Source organism: Trachypithecus francoisi, unplaced genomic scaffold (assembly GCF_009764315.1).
Source record: "Trachypithecus francoisi isolate TF-2019V2 unplaced genomic scaffold, Tfra_2.0 Lachesis_group17, whole genome shotgun sequence".
Classification (NCBI taxonomy): domain Eukaryota; kingdom Metazoa; phylum Chordata; class Mammalia; order Primates; family Cercopithecidae; genus Trachypithecus; species Trachypithecus francoisi.
The window spans coordinates 41,579,436-41,595,290 of record NW_022681462.1 but is presented as its reverse complement, the minus strand read 5'-3'; the positions used below and the strand labels follow the sequence as shown (position 1 = coordinate 41,595,290).

The 15,855-nt window shown below is 45.8% G+C and overlaps 1 protein-coding gene across 1 annotated transcript in view; it reads left to right on the top strand.

Moving 5' to 3' along the window:
- Positions 1-10,231, top strand: part of FBLN7 (fibulin 7) — a 48,637-nt gene extending 38,406 nt beyond the window's left edge. The window contains exons 5-8 of the mRNA XM_033175456.1: positions 3,927-4,064; positions 4,998-5,135; positions 7,206-7,344; positions 9,144-10,231. Coding sequence (XP_033031347.1) covers positions 3,927-4,064; positions 4,998-5,135; positions 7,206-7,344; positions 9,144-9,516 — 788 coding nt within the window. The 3' untranslated portion in view covers positions 9,517-10,231. The remainder of the gene's footprint in view (positions 1-3,926; positions 4,065-4,997; positions 5,136-7,205; positions 7,345-9,143) is intronic.
- The last annotated feature ends 5,624 nt before the right edge of the window (positions 10,232-15,855 follow it).

Genomic DNA, 15,855 nt, shown 5'->3' with positions numbered 1-15,855 from the left:
AGCATGATGACTCATTTCTGTAATCCCAGCACTTTGGGAGGCTGAGGTGGGTGGATCATTTGAGGTTAGGAGTTTGAGACCAGCCTGGCCAACGTGGTGAAACCCCATCTCTACTAAAAAAAAAAAAAAAAAAAAATAGCAGGGTGTGGTGACACACGCCTGTAATCCCAGCTACTCAGAGGCTGAGGCAGGAGAATCCCTTGAACCCGGGAGACAGAGGCAGTGAGCCAAGATTGTGCCGCTGCACTCCAGGTTGGGTGACACAGCCAGACGGAAGGAAGGAAGGAAGGAAGGAAGGAAGGAAGGAAGGAAGGAGAGAGGGAGGGAGGGAGGGAGGGAGGGAAAGAAGGAAGGAAGGAAGGAAGGAAGGAAGGAAGGAAGGAGGGAAGGAAGGAGAAATTTATGTTCTTGGTAAAAATCAAAAATGTGAACATTTTAGAAAAGTAGAAGAAATACAAAAAGAAAAGAAAAGAAAACAAACAAACAAGAAAAACCAAGAACAAAACATGGTGGTCCATGAACAGACCAATAATGAGTTCTGAAATTGAATTGGTCATAAATAGTCTACCAACCAAAAAAAGCCCAGGACCTGATGGATTCACAGCCAAATTCTACCAGATGTACAAAGAAGAGCTGGTACCGTTCCTACAGAAAGTATTCCAAAAAATTGAGGAGGAGGGACTTCTCCCCAACTCATCCTATGAGGCCAGAGTCATCTCTATACCAAAACCTGGCAGAGACACAACAAAAAAAGAAAACTGCAGGCCAATATCCTTGATGAACATTGATACAAAACTCCTCAACAAAATACTTGCAAACCAAATCCAGCAGCACATCAAAAAGCTAATCTACCATGATCAAGTAGGCTTCCTCCCCAGGATACAAGGTTGATTGAACATATAAATATCAATAAATGTGATTCATCACATAAACAGAACTAAAAGCAAAACCACATGATTATCTCTATTGATGCAAAAAGGCTTTTGATGAAATTCAACATCCCTTCATGTTAAAAAACTCTCAACAAACTACATATTGAAGGAACAGACCTCAAAATAATAAGAGCCATCTATGACAAACTCACAGCCAACATCATACTGAATGGGCAAAAGCTGGAAGCATTCCCCTTGAAAACTGGCACAAGACAGGGATGCCCTCTCTCACCACTTCTATTCAGCATAGTATTGGAAGAGTATTGGAAGTCCTGGCCAGAGCAATCAGGCAAGAGAAATAAAGGGCATCCAAATAGGAAGAGAGGAAGTCAAACTATCTCTGTTTGCAGATGACATGATTCTGTATCTAGAAAATCCCATAGTCCCGGCCCAAAAGTTCCTTCAGCTGATAAAAACTTCAGCAAAGTTGCAGGATACAAAATCAATGTAGAAAAATCACTAGCATTCCTGTATACCACCAACAACCAAACTGAGAGTCAAATCAGAAAGACAATCCTATTCACAATTGCCACACACACAAAACTAAAATACCTAGGAATATAGCTAACTAGGGAGGTGAAAGATCTCTACAATGAGAATTACAAAACATGGCTCAAAAATATCAGAGAAGACACAGACAAATGAAAAAACATTCCATGCTTATGGATACAAATAATCAATATCATTAAAATGGCTACACTGCCCAAAACAATTTATAGATTCAAAGCTATTCCTATCAAACTACCAAAGACATTCTTCACAGAACTAGAAAAAATTGTTTTAACATGCATATGGAACCCAAAAAGATCCCAAATACCCAAGGCAATCCTAAGCAAAAAGAACAAAGCTAAAGGAATTACATTACCCAACTTCAAACTATACCGCAAGGCTACAGTGACCAAAACAGCATGGTACTGGTACAAAAACAGGCACATAGACCAATGGAACAGAATAGAGAGCACAGAAATAAGGCCACACATCTATGACCATCTGATCTTTGACAAAGCTGACAAAAACAAGAATGGGGAAAAGACTCCTATTCAATAAATGGTGCTGGGATAACTAGCTAGCCATATACAGAAGGCTAAAGCTGAACCACTTCTTACACCATAGACAAAAATCAACTCAAAATGGATTAAAGAGTTAAATGTAAAACCCAAAACTACCAAAACCCTGGAAGACAACGTAGGCAATACCCTCCTGACAGAGGAATAGGAAAAGATTTCATGACAAAGATACCAAAAGCAACTGCAACAAAAACAAAAATTGACAAATGGAATCTAATTAAACTTAAGAGCTTCTGCACAGCAAAAGAAACTATCAAAGGAGTAAACAGACAACCCACAGAATGGAAGACAATATTTGCAAACTCTGCATCTGACAAAGGTCTAATATCCAGCATCTATAAGGAACTTAAATTTACAAGAGAAAACAAACCACCCCATTTAAAAAGTGGGCAACGTACATGAACAGACACCTCTCAAAAGAAAACCTACATCCAGCCAACAAGCATATGAAAAAAAGCTCCATATCGCTGATAATTAAAGAAATGCAAATCAAAACTATCTGGTGTGAGATACCATCTCTCACCAGTCAGAATGGCTATTATTAAAAAGTCAAAAAGTAACAGATCCTGGAGAGGTTGTGGAGAAAAGGAAACCCTTATACACTGTTGGTGGGCGTGTAAATTAGTTCAACCATTGTGGAAAGCAGTATGGTGACTCCTCAAAGAGCTAAAAGCAAAACTACCACTTGACCCAGCAATCCTGTTACTGGGTATATACCCAGAACAACATTAAACATTCTACCATAAAGACACATGCATTCGAATATTCATTGCAGCAAATAGCAAAGACATGGAACCAACCTAAATGCTCCTCAATAACAGACTGGATAAAGAAAATGTGGTACATGGAGCCAGGCGTGGTGGCTCAAGCCTGTAATTCCAGCACTTTGGGAGACCAAGGAGGGCGGATCACAAGGTCAAGAGATCGAGACGATCCTGGCTAACACGGTGAAACCCCGTCTCTACTAAAAAACATATTAAAAAATTAGCTGGGCATGGTGTCGGGCGCCTGTAATCCCAGCTACTCCAGCGGCTGAGGCAGGAGAATGGTGTGAACCCTAGAGGCGAAGCTTGCAGTGAACCGAGATCCCACCACTGCACTCCAGCCTGGGCAACAGAGCGAGACTCCGTCTCAAAAAAAAAAAAAGAAAGAAAGAAAATGTGGTACATATACACCATGGAATATTATGCAGCCACAAAAAAGAACGAGATCATGTCTTTTGTGGAAACATGGATGGAGCTGGAGGCTACCATCCTTAGCAAACTAACGTAGGAACAGAAAACCAAACACTGCATGTTCTCACTTAATAAGTGGGAGCTAAATGATAAGAACTTATGAACACAAAGAAGGAAACAACAGACATGGGGTCTACTTGAGGGGTAGGGGAGGAGGGAGAGGAGCAGAAAAGGTAACTATTGGGTCCTGCGCTTAACACCTGGGTGATGTATACAACAATCCCCTGTGACACGTATTTATCTATGTAACCTTCACACATTGAAGGTCTTCAAACCTAAAATTAAAAATAATAAAATAAACAAAAAATACACACACACAAAAAGAAACAAAAAATAGTGGCCCACGGTTTTAAACTCTAGTGATCACTGTTAGAATTTTGGGGTGTTCAAGTATTTTTAAGTGAAAACGTGGACTTGCCCTAGCTGTCCTTCTCGAGGTGCAGCTTGGTGGCCTGCATTTTCATGCACCATTCTATTCGAGTGTGCTTCCTGTTCTGCGTCCCCTTTGGGTGGGCCCTGGACGGGTCGTCTGGGTTTGTGGTTAATTACTTGTCTTTCCTTTCCCTACTCCAGAGTAAGCTCTTTGAGAAGGGGCCGTACCTCCGTCTTGGTTCTGCTCCCGGCCCCTACCCAAGGTTGGGCCCACGGCAGGTGCGCCAGGGCCCGGCACTGAGCGTGTCTTCTCCCCGCAGCCGCCCCCGAAGGCAGCGTGGCCGGCGACTCTGCCTTCAGCCGCGCGCCGCGCTGTGCGCAGGTGGAGCGGGCTCAGCACTGCAGCTGCGAGGCCGGATTCCACCTGAGCGGCGCTGCGGGCGACAGCGTCTGCGAGGGTAGGCGCGGGCTCCGCCAGGACACTGGGGACAGCAGCGGGAGGACATGGGGCGGGGAAGGGGCTCTCACCCACCGCCCTCCTGCCGACACGGGTGGCTTCCTGGGCGCGGTCTCAGAAGGCCTGGCCACTTTGCATTATAGGTAAGTACTGACCTAACGATTGTTAGAAGGCTGGTAATTCATAGAAATCAGGGCTCGCCCCACCTCAGAACCTGGTCCAGCCTATGCCCAAGCCACACGCGCTTGTTTCAGGAGGCGCTTGAGACCCTCTCCCCTCCGTCCTGGCTGGAATCACCTCTACGGGTGGCAAGGAGGAGCTTAAGTCGTTGTGTTGGTAGAGAGGGCCTGGAGCTGGGTAGGGGTGTGAGACTCATTCCTTGGTCCTCTCTGGGCTTAGCTTTCCTGACGGCTCAGTTTTGCTGTGCTCTCCTGATTACCAGAGTTCTCTCCCCAAACAACGCAAAGCAGGAGTTCAAATCTGAGATCTGGTCAGTTGGTTAGCACCAAACAATAGCCTCATTTTACAGCAGCAGAAAGGAGGCCCTCTTATTCCATTCCCAAAGATAAAGAGAGTTAACATGGGGCTGTTAACCCATCCCTGCTTTCTGGGAATAGGCTTGATTTGCCAGCCTCTACAGGGTCTCCCCAGGTGTCTTCAGCCTAAGACAGAGATGCCCTTCTAGGGCCTAGCACATCAACTCCCTCTCACTCCTCCTTTTAGCCCTCTGGGACCTCGGCTTAGGGGAAAGGGAAGTACACCTGCTCCTCTTGCGAGTGCTCTGCTGGGGGTAGGGCATGGCGGCTGCCGGAGGCCCAGCCACTTAACTGCAGCTGCCATTGCTTCCAGGAATTGAGGCATGACTGTTCTGGGTCACAGCAGGCAACACCTGCTGCATGGCTCATGGAGTCACAGTGAGCACTTCTGTCCACAGATGTGAACGAGTGTGAGCTCTACGGGCAGGAGGGGCGCCCCCGGCTCTGCATGCACACCTGCGTGAACACCCCGGGTTCTTACCGTTGCACCTGCCCCAGCGGATACCTAACCCTGGCCGACGGGAAGAGCTGTGAGGGTGAGTGAGGCTACAGAGTGCCGCCTGCGCCCAGCCACCTGCTGCTGTGGTCAACCCTCAGGACCTCACAATCGGGAGTGAGGTGGTTAGGAGAGTCAGTTTCAGATACATTCGATTTTTTAAAAGCCACCAACCAAAAGGCTTCTCAAAGGTCAGGCCACATCATCATCTACATAAATAGGAAAATGAATTCCTTAACCATCCTGGCAAGTAGTCTTTTCCAACTTTATTCCAGTAACTGGGTTTTTTTTTTTTTTTTTTTTTCAAGGTCTGGTCACTTCCACCCACTCAACAATGCCTTCAGCTAGGGCTGGACCTAAAGGCAGAGTGGCCAGGTGGTCACCCATGTCATGTAATCTGGAGGAACCCATGAGGCTCCATGACCCTGTGTGGCCACCTGTAAGTCCACCTCTGAAAGGGGCAGCACCTTACAGGCACTTATGTCTACAGCACCAGCCTTGTTTGATGGTAGCTGAGGACAAGGGAGGTGGAGCACCCAGGGAGGGACAAGAGTCAGAGGCATCACTACCCCTGGCTTGAGGGGTACAGGAAGTGAGGGAGCTTACCAGAGCCTGATAGATAGTGGCCATCAAGGACACAGCCACCATCAGAACCAAATCCAGGCAGGTCAGGACTCCTCAGGCTGGGTCACTATCATTTGTCAACCCCAGCTGAAAACCAGTCAGCCTCTCAGGTGCAGAGAGTGGGTTGCGGGGCAGGGGTGCAGATGGAAAATAACTGGCTCAGGTTTCACCCCAGTGCTGAATCCTGTCCATCAGCAGTGGCTTCCTGGAGGACCGGGTTGAGGTTTCTGAGGCTGATTCCTGGCAGAGTGGGAAAGAACATCTTAAGTTGACAAGGAATGTCTGGGGCAGGGGTGGGAGGCACCTAAGAGGGCAAGAAGGATGTGTGCAGAGTGGGTTGGTTGTAGAACAGAGAGGCTGAGAACCCTGGCAGCAGTTACCATCGTCACTACAGGACAAGTCCCAGAGACACTGGGTGCCTAACAGGAAGCCCCCTGTGTTTCCCCACCTCCACTTAGGGAAAATACAGATACCAGTTGATGTAAACATGCTGAATCTCCACATGAGCTGAGTCAGAGCACACATCTCAGGCCTGAAGCCCAAGCCGCATCATCCTGACCCTTGACCCTCAAACCACCGTGCTGCAGGGGGCCTTTTGGGGGGAGGACTGGCTCTGCTCCTGCAGGCATACCTCACACTAGGAGGGTGAACAGGCCCACCTCCTAAGCTGGACTCCCCCCATGGAAACAGGACACAGAGGGGAGCCCCACTGGCTCCAGGCAACAGCTCTGACCCACCAAGGGAGAATGGGAGAAGAGAGGGCAGAGGGCTCCTCCACGGGCTGACGTGGGAATGTGAGGGGAGGGGTGCCTCTCCAGTGACATCCCACTGGGGCCCTGCTGCAGGGCTCTGAGGAGTGGGTGACCTGGGGCTGGAGCAGGAGAAGGCATCCAGATAGCCACCCACACTACCTCCCTCCCTCCCACAGTGCTCACGAAGGGCCACCTAGGGTTGCTCGGGGTTGGGAAGGATGGCCTCCAGCTGGAGAGACTCTCTGGATGTCTGCAAAGGGAGCAGAGAACTCATACAAATCATGATATTGAGGTGTCTACATTCGGCATGGGGTGAGGCTGGGGAGGGAGACTTTCTGGAAGATTATAATGTAAAAAAAAATTTTTTTAAATATATATGTATATATATAGATGACAAATAGCAGCCATGGAGGGTAATGGGGCATTTGGGCTGAGAAGCAGACAGGTCTGAGAGAAGTGTTGTGACCAGTAACACTCCCCTGGTGCTTTCCACCACCCCTGCCACCTGTCATGCCCCAGGGAAGGCGGACAGGATCCCAGGGAGGGGTGCTCCCTGGGATTTCCTCAGGGCCTTGATTCCACACAGTCAAGGAAGGCAGGCTTTCTGCTTTAAGAATGAGTGCCAGGAGCAGGGAGCACCACGTTACAGGGCCTGCAGGGCATCTCATGTGGTTCTGTCTGCAATGGAGGGAAGGTCAGGGAGACTCTCACCCATTGTATGTCCCATATCTCAGATGTGGATGAATGTGTGGGCCTGCAGCCGGTGTGCCCCCAGGGGACCACGTGCATCAACACCGGTGGAAGCTTCCAGTGTGTCAGCCCTGAGTGCCCTGAGGACAGTGGCAATGTGACCTACGTGAAGACGTCTCCATTGTGAGTATCTCTAGGGCATGCACACCCTCACCCAGGCCTCCAGGTGTGGCTGGGCTGGATGCCTCCTAGAGGTTCTTGGGAGAAGGTACAGTTATGCCATAGAAAGATGAGAGGCCGGAGGCTGGGAGGCTGGCTTCTCTGAATTTCCATTTCCCCTCAGTGGTTGCATTTAATGCATTGCTGCTCTGGAGAAATAAGAACCCCATTCCCTATGGGACTAATGTACTAAGTGCTCTACTACTACATAGAGGATGATGGGGTTGCTGCCACCCCAGAATGGCAAAGCCAGGGGAGGCCACTGGAGGGAAGAAGCTGTTGGTGACATTACCCTGATAAACCCATAGCAGCCCAGGAGACAGGTATAGATCACATGGATTTGGGAGGTGACAGCATTCACATAGCCAGGAACTGTAGACTCCCTTGAGTTACACTGCATACCCCATGCAGCCTGCATTATATCACTCTGCTTTTCCAATAGTACTGGACGATTCTACATCTAGTAACTGCAACTCTTAAACAGCAAGTAGAGCTTTTTTTTTTTTTTTTTTAAGTTGGGAGATGGACCTTTAAGGGGAATAACTACAACTATCACAAAGCACATACATTTTCCTCTCAAAAAGAGATCACAAGAGCCCTAGCATTGTCTTTAAAATGAAGTAACAGCCATGGAAGGTAACTTAATTATTTGAATTGCTGTTGAGTTAAAGCAGATTAGAAGCAGCAAGAAAGTTAGTGGCACTGAAGCATGGCAGTTTTTAGAGAGAGTGAAGACATCAGAACCTTCCTCATGGAGTCACTTGGTGAAGGGATGGGGAACCTATCTATTACGGCCTCTGGGGCATTCGACCAACAGCTGGATGTGATATTTGACCTGCATAATCATGATGCTACAGAATCACCAAATATACTCGATTGCATTTGTCTTTTATGTTTAACAAGATAGAGAAACATCAAAAGCATTTCCACAAGAGCCTGTTTCCAAATGATTAAGGAAAACAGGGCTTCCTGCTTTAAGAATACATGTGATGGCCAGGCGCGGTGGCTTATGCCTGTAATTCCAGCACTTTGGGAGGCCGAGGCAGGTAGATCACTTGAGGTCAGGAGTTCAAGACCAGCCTGGCCAGCATGGTGAAACCCTGTCTCTACTAAAAATACAAAAATTAACTGGGCGTGATGGTGGGCATCTGTAATCCCAGCTACCCAGGAGGCTGAGAATCACTTGAACCTGGGAGGCGGAGGTTGCAGAGAGCCGAGATCGTGCCACCGCCCTCCAGCCTGGGCGACAGAGTGAGACTCTGTCTAAAATAAATAAATAAATAAAATACATGCTGCTGTGTTTAGGAAGTTCACCATATACCGTGTGGGAAGCACCGCATTACACGATGTTGCTGACTAACTGCTGAGGTCCTACCATTACTGAGGGAGGTTGCAGCCCATGGAGAAACGGTACCTGGTTTGAATATCAGCATTGCCATCGTTATTTAATATTCCCAGGCTTTATTTTTCTGTAAAATTGATAGTAATAGCATAAATAAATATATATGCACACATATACACACGTACACAGGTGGGCAGGGAGCACCAATGAGCAGGAACAGAAGCAGCAGCCCTTCCTTTGCCATGCCTGACACCAGCTACATTCACTCCCCTGCAGCTCCATAGCTCCTGGGTGAAGGACGCGTCGCTGGGAAAGGTCATCTAGGTGGCCTCTGCAAGAGGGCAGGTGGGGAGCCGGGTCAAAGCAGCCCCTCATGAGACTCCCCAAGGCTGACTGCCCCCATTTTGCCTCTCTGCTCCAGCCAGTGTGAGCGGAACCCCTGCCCTATGGACAGCAGGCCCTGCCGCCATCTGCCCAAGACCATCTCCTTCCATTACCTCTCTCTGCCTTCCAACCTGAAGACGCCCATCACACTCTTCCGCATGGCCACAGCCTCTGCCCCCGGCCGAGCTGGGCCCAACAGCCTGCGCTTTGGGATCGTGGGTGGCAACAGCCGCGGCCACTTTGTGATGCAGCGCTCAGACCGGCAGACTGGGGAGCTCATCCTCGTGCAGACCCTGGCGGGGCCTCAGACGCTGGAGGTGGACGTCGACATGTCGGAATACCTGGACCGCTCCTTCCAGGCCAACCACGTGTCCAAGGTCACCATTTTTGTATCCCCCTATGACTTCTGAGGGTACACAGGAGCACCGGGGTGTGGAGATCTGACCTCATTTCTCTTCCCCGAAGGCTCAGCTTCGGGCACTGACTGCGTGGATCCTCCCGCCTGTTCCCGCCCTCTAGCCGGTGCACCCAGGCTTCTAGGGCGGCGTTGCACGGTGTCCCATGGAATAGCACAGAAGAGCAGCCACAAAACTCAACCTGCTGCCATCACATTTTTTTTTTTTTTTTTTCTGCTTTGAGGCCCTTCCCTTAGATTATGCACTAACTTTCTTAAACCTTTTTCATTCAGGGGATGGGTGGCTTTCCAAAACGCTGTGCAAATGGCCTTGTGAGTTTGAACTGCTGGGGAGAGAAAAGCTGGCAGTGTGTGTCGGATGACTATCAGCACTTCTGCATGTTTATAGCCAGGCTTGCTAGGAATGAGGCCGTTCTAGTCGCGCGGGGGGCCTAGTCATGCCTCTGCACATGTAGCATAGGAAGTGGAGTCTCCTCCCATGACCCAGCATGTTGTTCTTACCTGCCTTTTCCTCTGTGACATGCCTGCCTGCCTTCTCATCAGAGAGCCACAGGAGGACCTTAAACCCCACGCAGATCCTTCTAGACCAAGGATCCATTGTTAAAAGCATGGATTCTGCCTGAGTTACTTCCCTTTTGAGAAATCATATCTCAAATACATAACCTGGTAATATAACTGGAAAAATAAAAGCAATTGCTCCTTCCTGCCCACCTGACTTCTCCCTGAGCATGATACAGCCCACTTCCTTCTAGGAGGGGATGGCTGGCTCTCTTCCTGTCTGGGTTGGATACACTGGAATAAATGAATCAGAGAACACAGAGGTGATGTTTGGGACTGTTCCACAATATAAATTTGTTTTGACCACATGGGAGATTGGTAAGGACAATACCTGGTCGTGGAGAGTTTAGGAAAATGCTTGAGTTGTCATGGATTCCATGGCCTTTTGTTTCTGATGAATTCACTACAGGGTGACGCCCTCCAGGTGACCAAAGAGAGAAAACACTGGCCACAGCTGAGTGGGGTGGGGTGGAGAGGGGTGTGAGGTAGGGTGGGGAAGATCATTCAAGCTAAAACTTAAGAGGTAGAGAAGCTGTAAGAAAGTTTCATTATCTAATTACATGTCAAGCTGCTGGTGAGATTTCGTCACACATATTTTATTTAAATCTTCTTTGTATTTGCCCTGGTATGAGATGGAGCCAGAAGTGTGTCACTAGTTCAATGATCAAGCCCTACATCAAGATGGTTTCTAAGATGGTTTATTCTTGTACTATTTTTTGAAAAAAGATTGAGACACAGTCAAGAGTTGCTTTTGAAATTTTTCTTCTCCCATGCGCTCAGCTGCTATCTCTAACAACAGAAAAAGGACCTCCAAACTACAGTCACAAGACTTCATTGAAACGTTATCCACAGGCTTGCGTTTCTAAATGTAGCTATGCTGGGCCAGAAGCTTGCACACCACCCAGTCCCATGTGTACAACACCAGGTGGAAGAGTCCAAGGGTCTGGCCAGGTTCCTGAATAGGAGATGTCACAGCTGTGGGCTAGGGACAGGGATGGTTCAGGGGGACAAGCCTCTCACATCCCAGAAGGTGAGGAGTGTTTGGGGAGTCTCTGGAGCAGGTAGCCTCTAAACTGGTATATGATATGACTTTGATGTCGGTTTAAAGCAACAGTTTCCATCACCAAGATCTGTCATCATCAAACCTGCTTCCCGCTGATGAAATCATGCACCCAGCCCCGGTCCCCACAGCACCAAAGTATAATTGGCTGACTGCTTAGGATGTGGATGATGGCTGCGGACGATGATGGCTGGGCACTTCTTGTGGATGATGTGGATAATGGGTCTCTTGTGGGTGATGGCTGGGCACTTCTCCCTGTAGAGTGTCTTGTTCTCTATATGCTCTCTCCCCACTCTCCTCTATGGAATCAACTTTTCTTTTGTCCTTTCAGAGCTCCACTCCATGCTAAGAGTAGCTAGTAGTTAACCAGTATTCACTTGCACCCCTTTCCAGGTAATATAGTTTCATATTATTTGAGGGAGGGGCTTCAAGTCTTTTTATCATGCAAAGTTGCAAACATATGCAAAAGTAGAGAGAATAGTATAATGAACTCCACGCCTGAATCAGTGGCTTCGACAATGAACACATGGCCAACTTGTTTCCTTTACTATCACCCCACCTCATGATGATGTTGAAGTAGATCCAATCCTATCATTTCCTCTGAAAATATTTTAGAATGTATCTCTAAAAGATAACTTTTTTAAAAAGGATAACCAAAATACCATTCACATCTAAAACATTAATTCCTTAATACCTTTAAATATTCAGCCATTGTTGATTTTTCTCTGAGTGGCTTATATTTTTTTGTTTACTTGCAGTAGGTCTATGCACTGTAATTTTTTGATATGCCTTTTAAGTCTTTTAAAAATCTGTAGCAGTGGAATTTACACCTCAGCATATATTGGAATAATCTGAAGGTTTGTTGGAAGACAAATTATTGGGTCATTTATATTGTAGAATTTCTCATAGTATGAGTCTTTCTGAGTGCATCTCTATTTCTTACAAATCTAGAGAGTTAGTTAGATGCTAGTTAGGTTTATTTTGGCAAGACTACTTCATTGGTGGTGACAGATCCTTCCAGTAGGAGGTTAGCACCCACTGATTACACAGATCCATTACTTCTGTAGTGGTTGCAATTAATATTCTAGTGCTATTGATTTTTTCTTTGTTTATTAGCTGACTTACTTTATAAAGAGAAACTTACTCTCATCAGTTATTTGGTTACCCTGCGATTTGGTTGTATGAGAAAAGTAGGATTGATTCTTGGCTTTCCTCCCTTTATTTTTCAGTTTTCAAAATGAGGTGGTTCACAGGCATCTTTCCAATATGCCCTGTGAGAGTTGTTTTCTGCTTTGAGTACATTATGAACTCATGGTTGAAACATACCTGATGTTATCATGTGTGTTATCATCTGTATTAATAGTAATTACAGTTACTATCTTTGTTTTTGCTCCAATTGTTCTATCTTTGGTTCTTGGGAGCTGCTTCAAGGTGGCTGATTCCTTTTGACATGACCCTAGTAGTCTTTAATAGTTTCCTAATTATCTTGTATGACAAGATTTTCATCTTGTATATTTTCTGCCTCAGCCCTGAAATCAGCTGTTTTCCCTCAACAATCCCTGGTTCCTTCTAGTGGGGAATGGTAATTAGATATCAAGATCTGGGTGCTCAGAGTGCTCATTGGTAGTGGTTACATCATCGTTCCTTGGTTTTAGTGGCTAGAGCTAGGAAATATGTATTATTAGTATTTTTTTAAGATAAAACACTACATGAGTTCATGCTGATACTTCCAATTTAATTCAGTACTACTGTGGGTTTTTTGTTGTTTTAAGGGGAGAATTGGCATAGGGATGGGGTCTCTCTGTGTCACTCAGGGTGGAGTGCAGTGGTACAATCATAGCTCACTGCAACCTCAAATTCCTGGACTCAAGCAATCCTTCCACCTCAGCCTCTGAGTAGCTGGGACTACAGGTCCATGCCATTACACCCAGCACATTTTTATTTTTCATAGTGTTTTTATTTTATTTTATTTTATTTTATTTTATTTTGGAGACAGAGTCTAGCTCTGTTGCCCAGGCTGGAGTGCAGTGGCGCAATCTTGGCTCACTGCAACCTCTACCTCCCGGGTTCAAGCGATTCTCACGCCTCAGTCTCCTGAGTAGCTGGGATTACAGGCATGCACCACCACACCCAGCTAATTTTTGTATTTTTAGTAGAGACAGGGTTTTGCCATGTTGGCTAGGCTGGTCTCAAACCCCTGTCCTCAAGTGGTCTGCCCTCCTCAGTCTCCCAAAGTGCTGGGGTTACAAGCGTAGCCACCACGCCTGGCCTTGTTTTCATTTGTAATGCAACTTCATTGATCCTCTATCTGCTCTCCTTCTCTCATTCTGAAAACCTACTTCTAAACATCACCAAAATAACTACACATTTTAAAAAATTATTATAAGAACAATGCCAACCTTAACACACAAATGTGATAACTAAAAACAGTTAAAATTGTTTTTTTCTTCGATTCTTGTGTCCTCAACATTTATGCTATTAGGGACAGACAGCTTGCTGTTGTAAAGTTACTTGGAATGGTTCCCCTCTCTGTGGCATGCTCCAAACTAGAATCAGGATTTACTGATTATACCTCCTTCATTTTCCTGAAATTTTTAGAGATTGCTTTTTAATTTTAACTTTGTTCTATAGGTATATAAACTATTAACATCGTTCCAAAGTCAAATCTACAAAACAAAATATATTCAGAGTTTATCTTCTGACTGGTTCCCTTCCTCCTTCTGCTGTAACCAAATTATCCCCTTTTATCCTTCCATTTAAGCAATATAAACAAATGATAAATGATAGCATGCTATTTCACACTTTCCTGGACCCTTCTATTTTGCTTAAAATATTGGCTATCACTCCATAGAACCATATGTTTTCCATGATAAAATGCTCCATTATGACAGCATACCATTGTTTATTCAACCAGTTGCTCCCGACTGACATTTGGGTTGTTTCTCGCCCTTTGCTATTAAAAATATTGCAGCAATATGCATATGTCTTTTGGTATTTTTGCCTTTGTATCTTTAGGGCCAATTTTTCCTCTGTAAGAATTACATTACTTTCCGCCCCCAACAGCAGTGTATGAGCATTCTTGTTCCTGAATCAAAGAAGGCCCCAGTGACACCTCCAGTTCTCCCATCTGCCCCACCCACCAAACCCTCCTTTGGAAGGACAGAGAGGCCTGAGTGGAGGGGTGTTCTACAGTTAGCCCACCTGCCTGACTTGGGTGTCTGGGTATTAGTCAGCTGCCACCAGGAAGAGACAAGAGGAAAACTGAATAGATCACGGGCACTTGAGCAGTAGAAAGTTAGCTAGGATTCTGGATGGGTTTTAAAAATCACTTTTAAAAAATTATTATTCCTACAACACTACCAAACCAAAAGGAAAATAAGCCAACAATGAAATACCACTGCAGAGTCACAGTAAGCTTGATGTGTTTATTGGGAGTCTGAGCATGTGCCCAAGGAGAGACATGAGGAAGTCAGACTCAAATGGGTCATTCACTTTCCACCAACCACTGCCTCAGCTTTACCAAGCTCTTACTGCAGGGATGGAAAGATAAACTTTTATGACTCTTAGCTTGTACATATGAAAATCTCTAAGTGTTTATGAGCTGCATGAATATTCCTGAATTTCTACGGTGTTCCAGGCACTGTTCTACTTGCTGAAGTTACAATGGATAAGGTTGCCGAAGACACTGACTTCATGGAGCTTACATTTTAGCAAGGGGACAGATAATACATGTGTAAATGAAAAAATGTAATGGTAATGTCAAGGAGGGATGAGAGCTACAAAAACAAAAGCAGTGAAAAGGGTTTTTCAGTATATAGTAAATGTATATGTAATATATATAATTAGAGTCATCCCTTGGTATCTGCAGAGGATGGGCTCCAGGACCCCCCATGGATACCAAAATCCATGGATGCTCAAGTCCCTGATAGAAAAATGGCATAGGGCTGGGTGCAGTGGGTCACACCTGTAATCCCAGCTCTTTGGGAGGCCAAGGCAGGTGAATCACCTGAGGTCAGGAGTTTGAGACCAACCTGGCCAACATGGTGAAACTCCATCTCTACTAAAAATACAAAAATTAGCTGGGTGTGGTGGCACACACCTGTAATCCCAGCTACTTGGGAGGCTGAGGCAGGAGAATCACTTGAACCCAGGAGGTGGAGGTTGCAGTGAGCCGAGATAGCGCTGCTGCACTCCAGCCTAGGTGACACAGCAAGACTGTGTACTCAAAAAAAAAACAGAAATGGCATAATATTTGAAGAGAGCCTATGCATATTCTTTTGCATAATTTAATCTATAGATTACTTATAATATCTGATACAATGTAAATGCTGTGTAAATAGTTGCTATATGTTTTAAAATGTATATTATTTTTATTCCTTTTTTCTGAATATTTTTGATATGCAGTTGGTTGATTGTGCAGAACCTGCAGGTATGGAGGGCTGAATGTATATCATCCACATCACTTGGGTGTTGCAAACACTGTAATCATATGCAGTGAAAGTTGGATCCCATATAGGAGTTTGGCCTTAGGACTCAGAATCACTCCTGAGTGTTTGAATGAAGTAGTGATGTAAAGCCTTAGATGGCCGTATTGGGCTCATGGGCACAAAGGAAAGACAACTTGTCTACAAACAGAACAATGATGTTGATGTGGGAAGGAAGGAAACAATAGACCATGGGTTTTGGAAGGACAGGACTTGATTTTGTGTTCTGCTT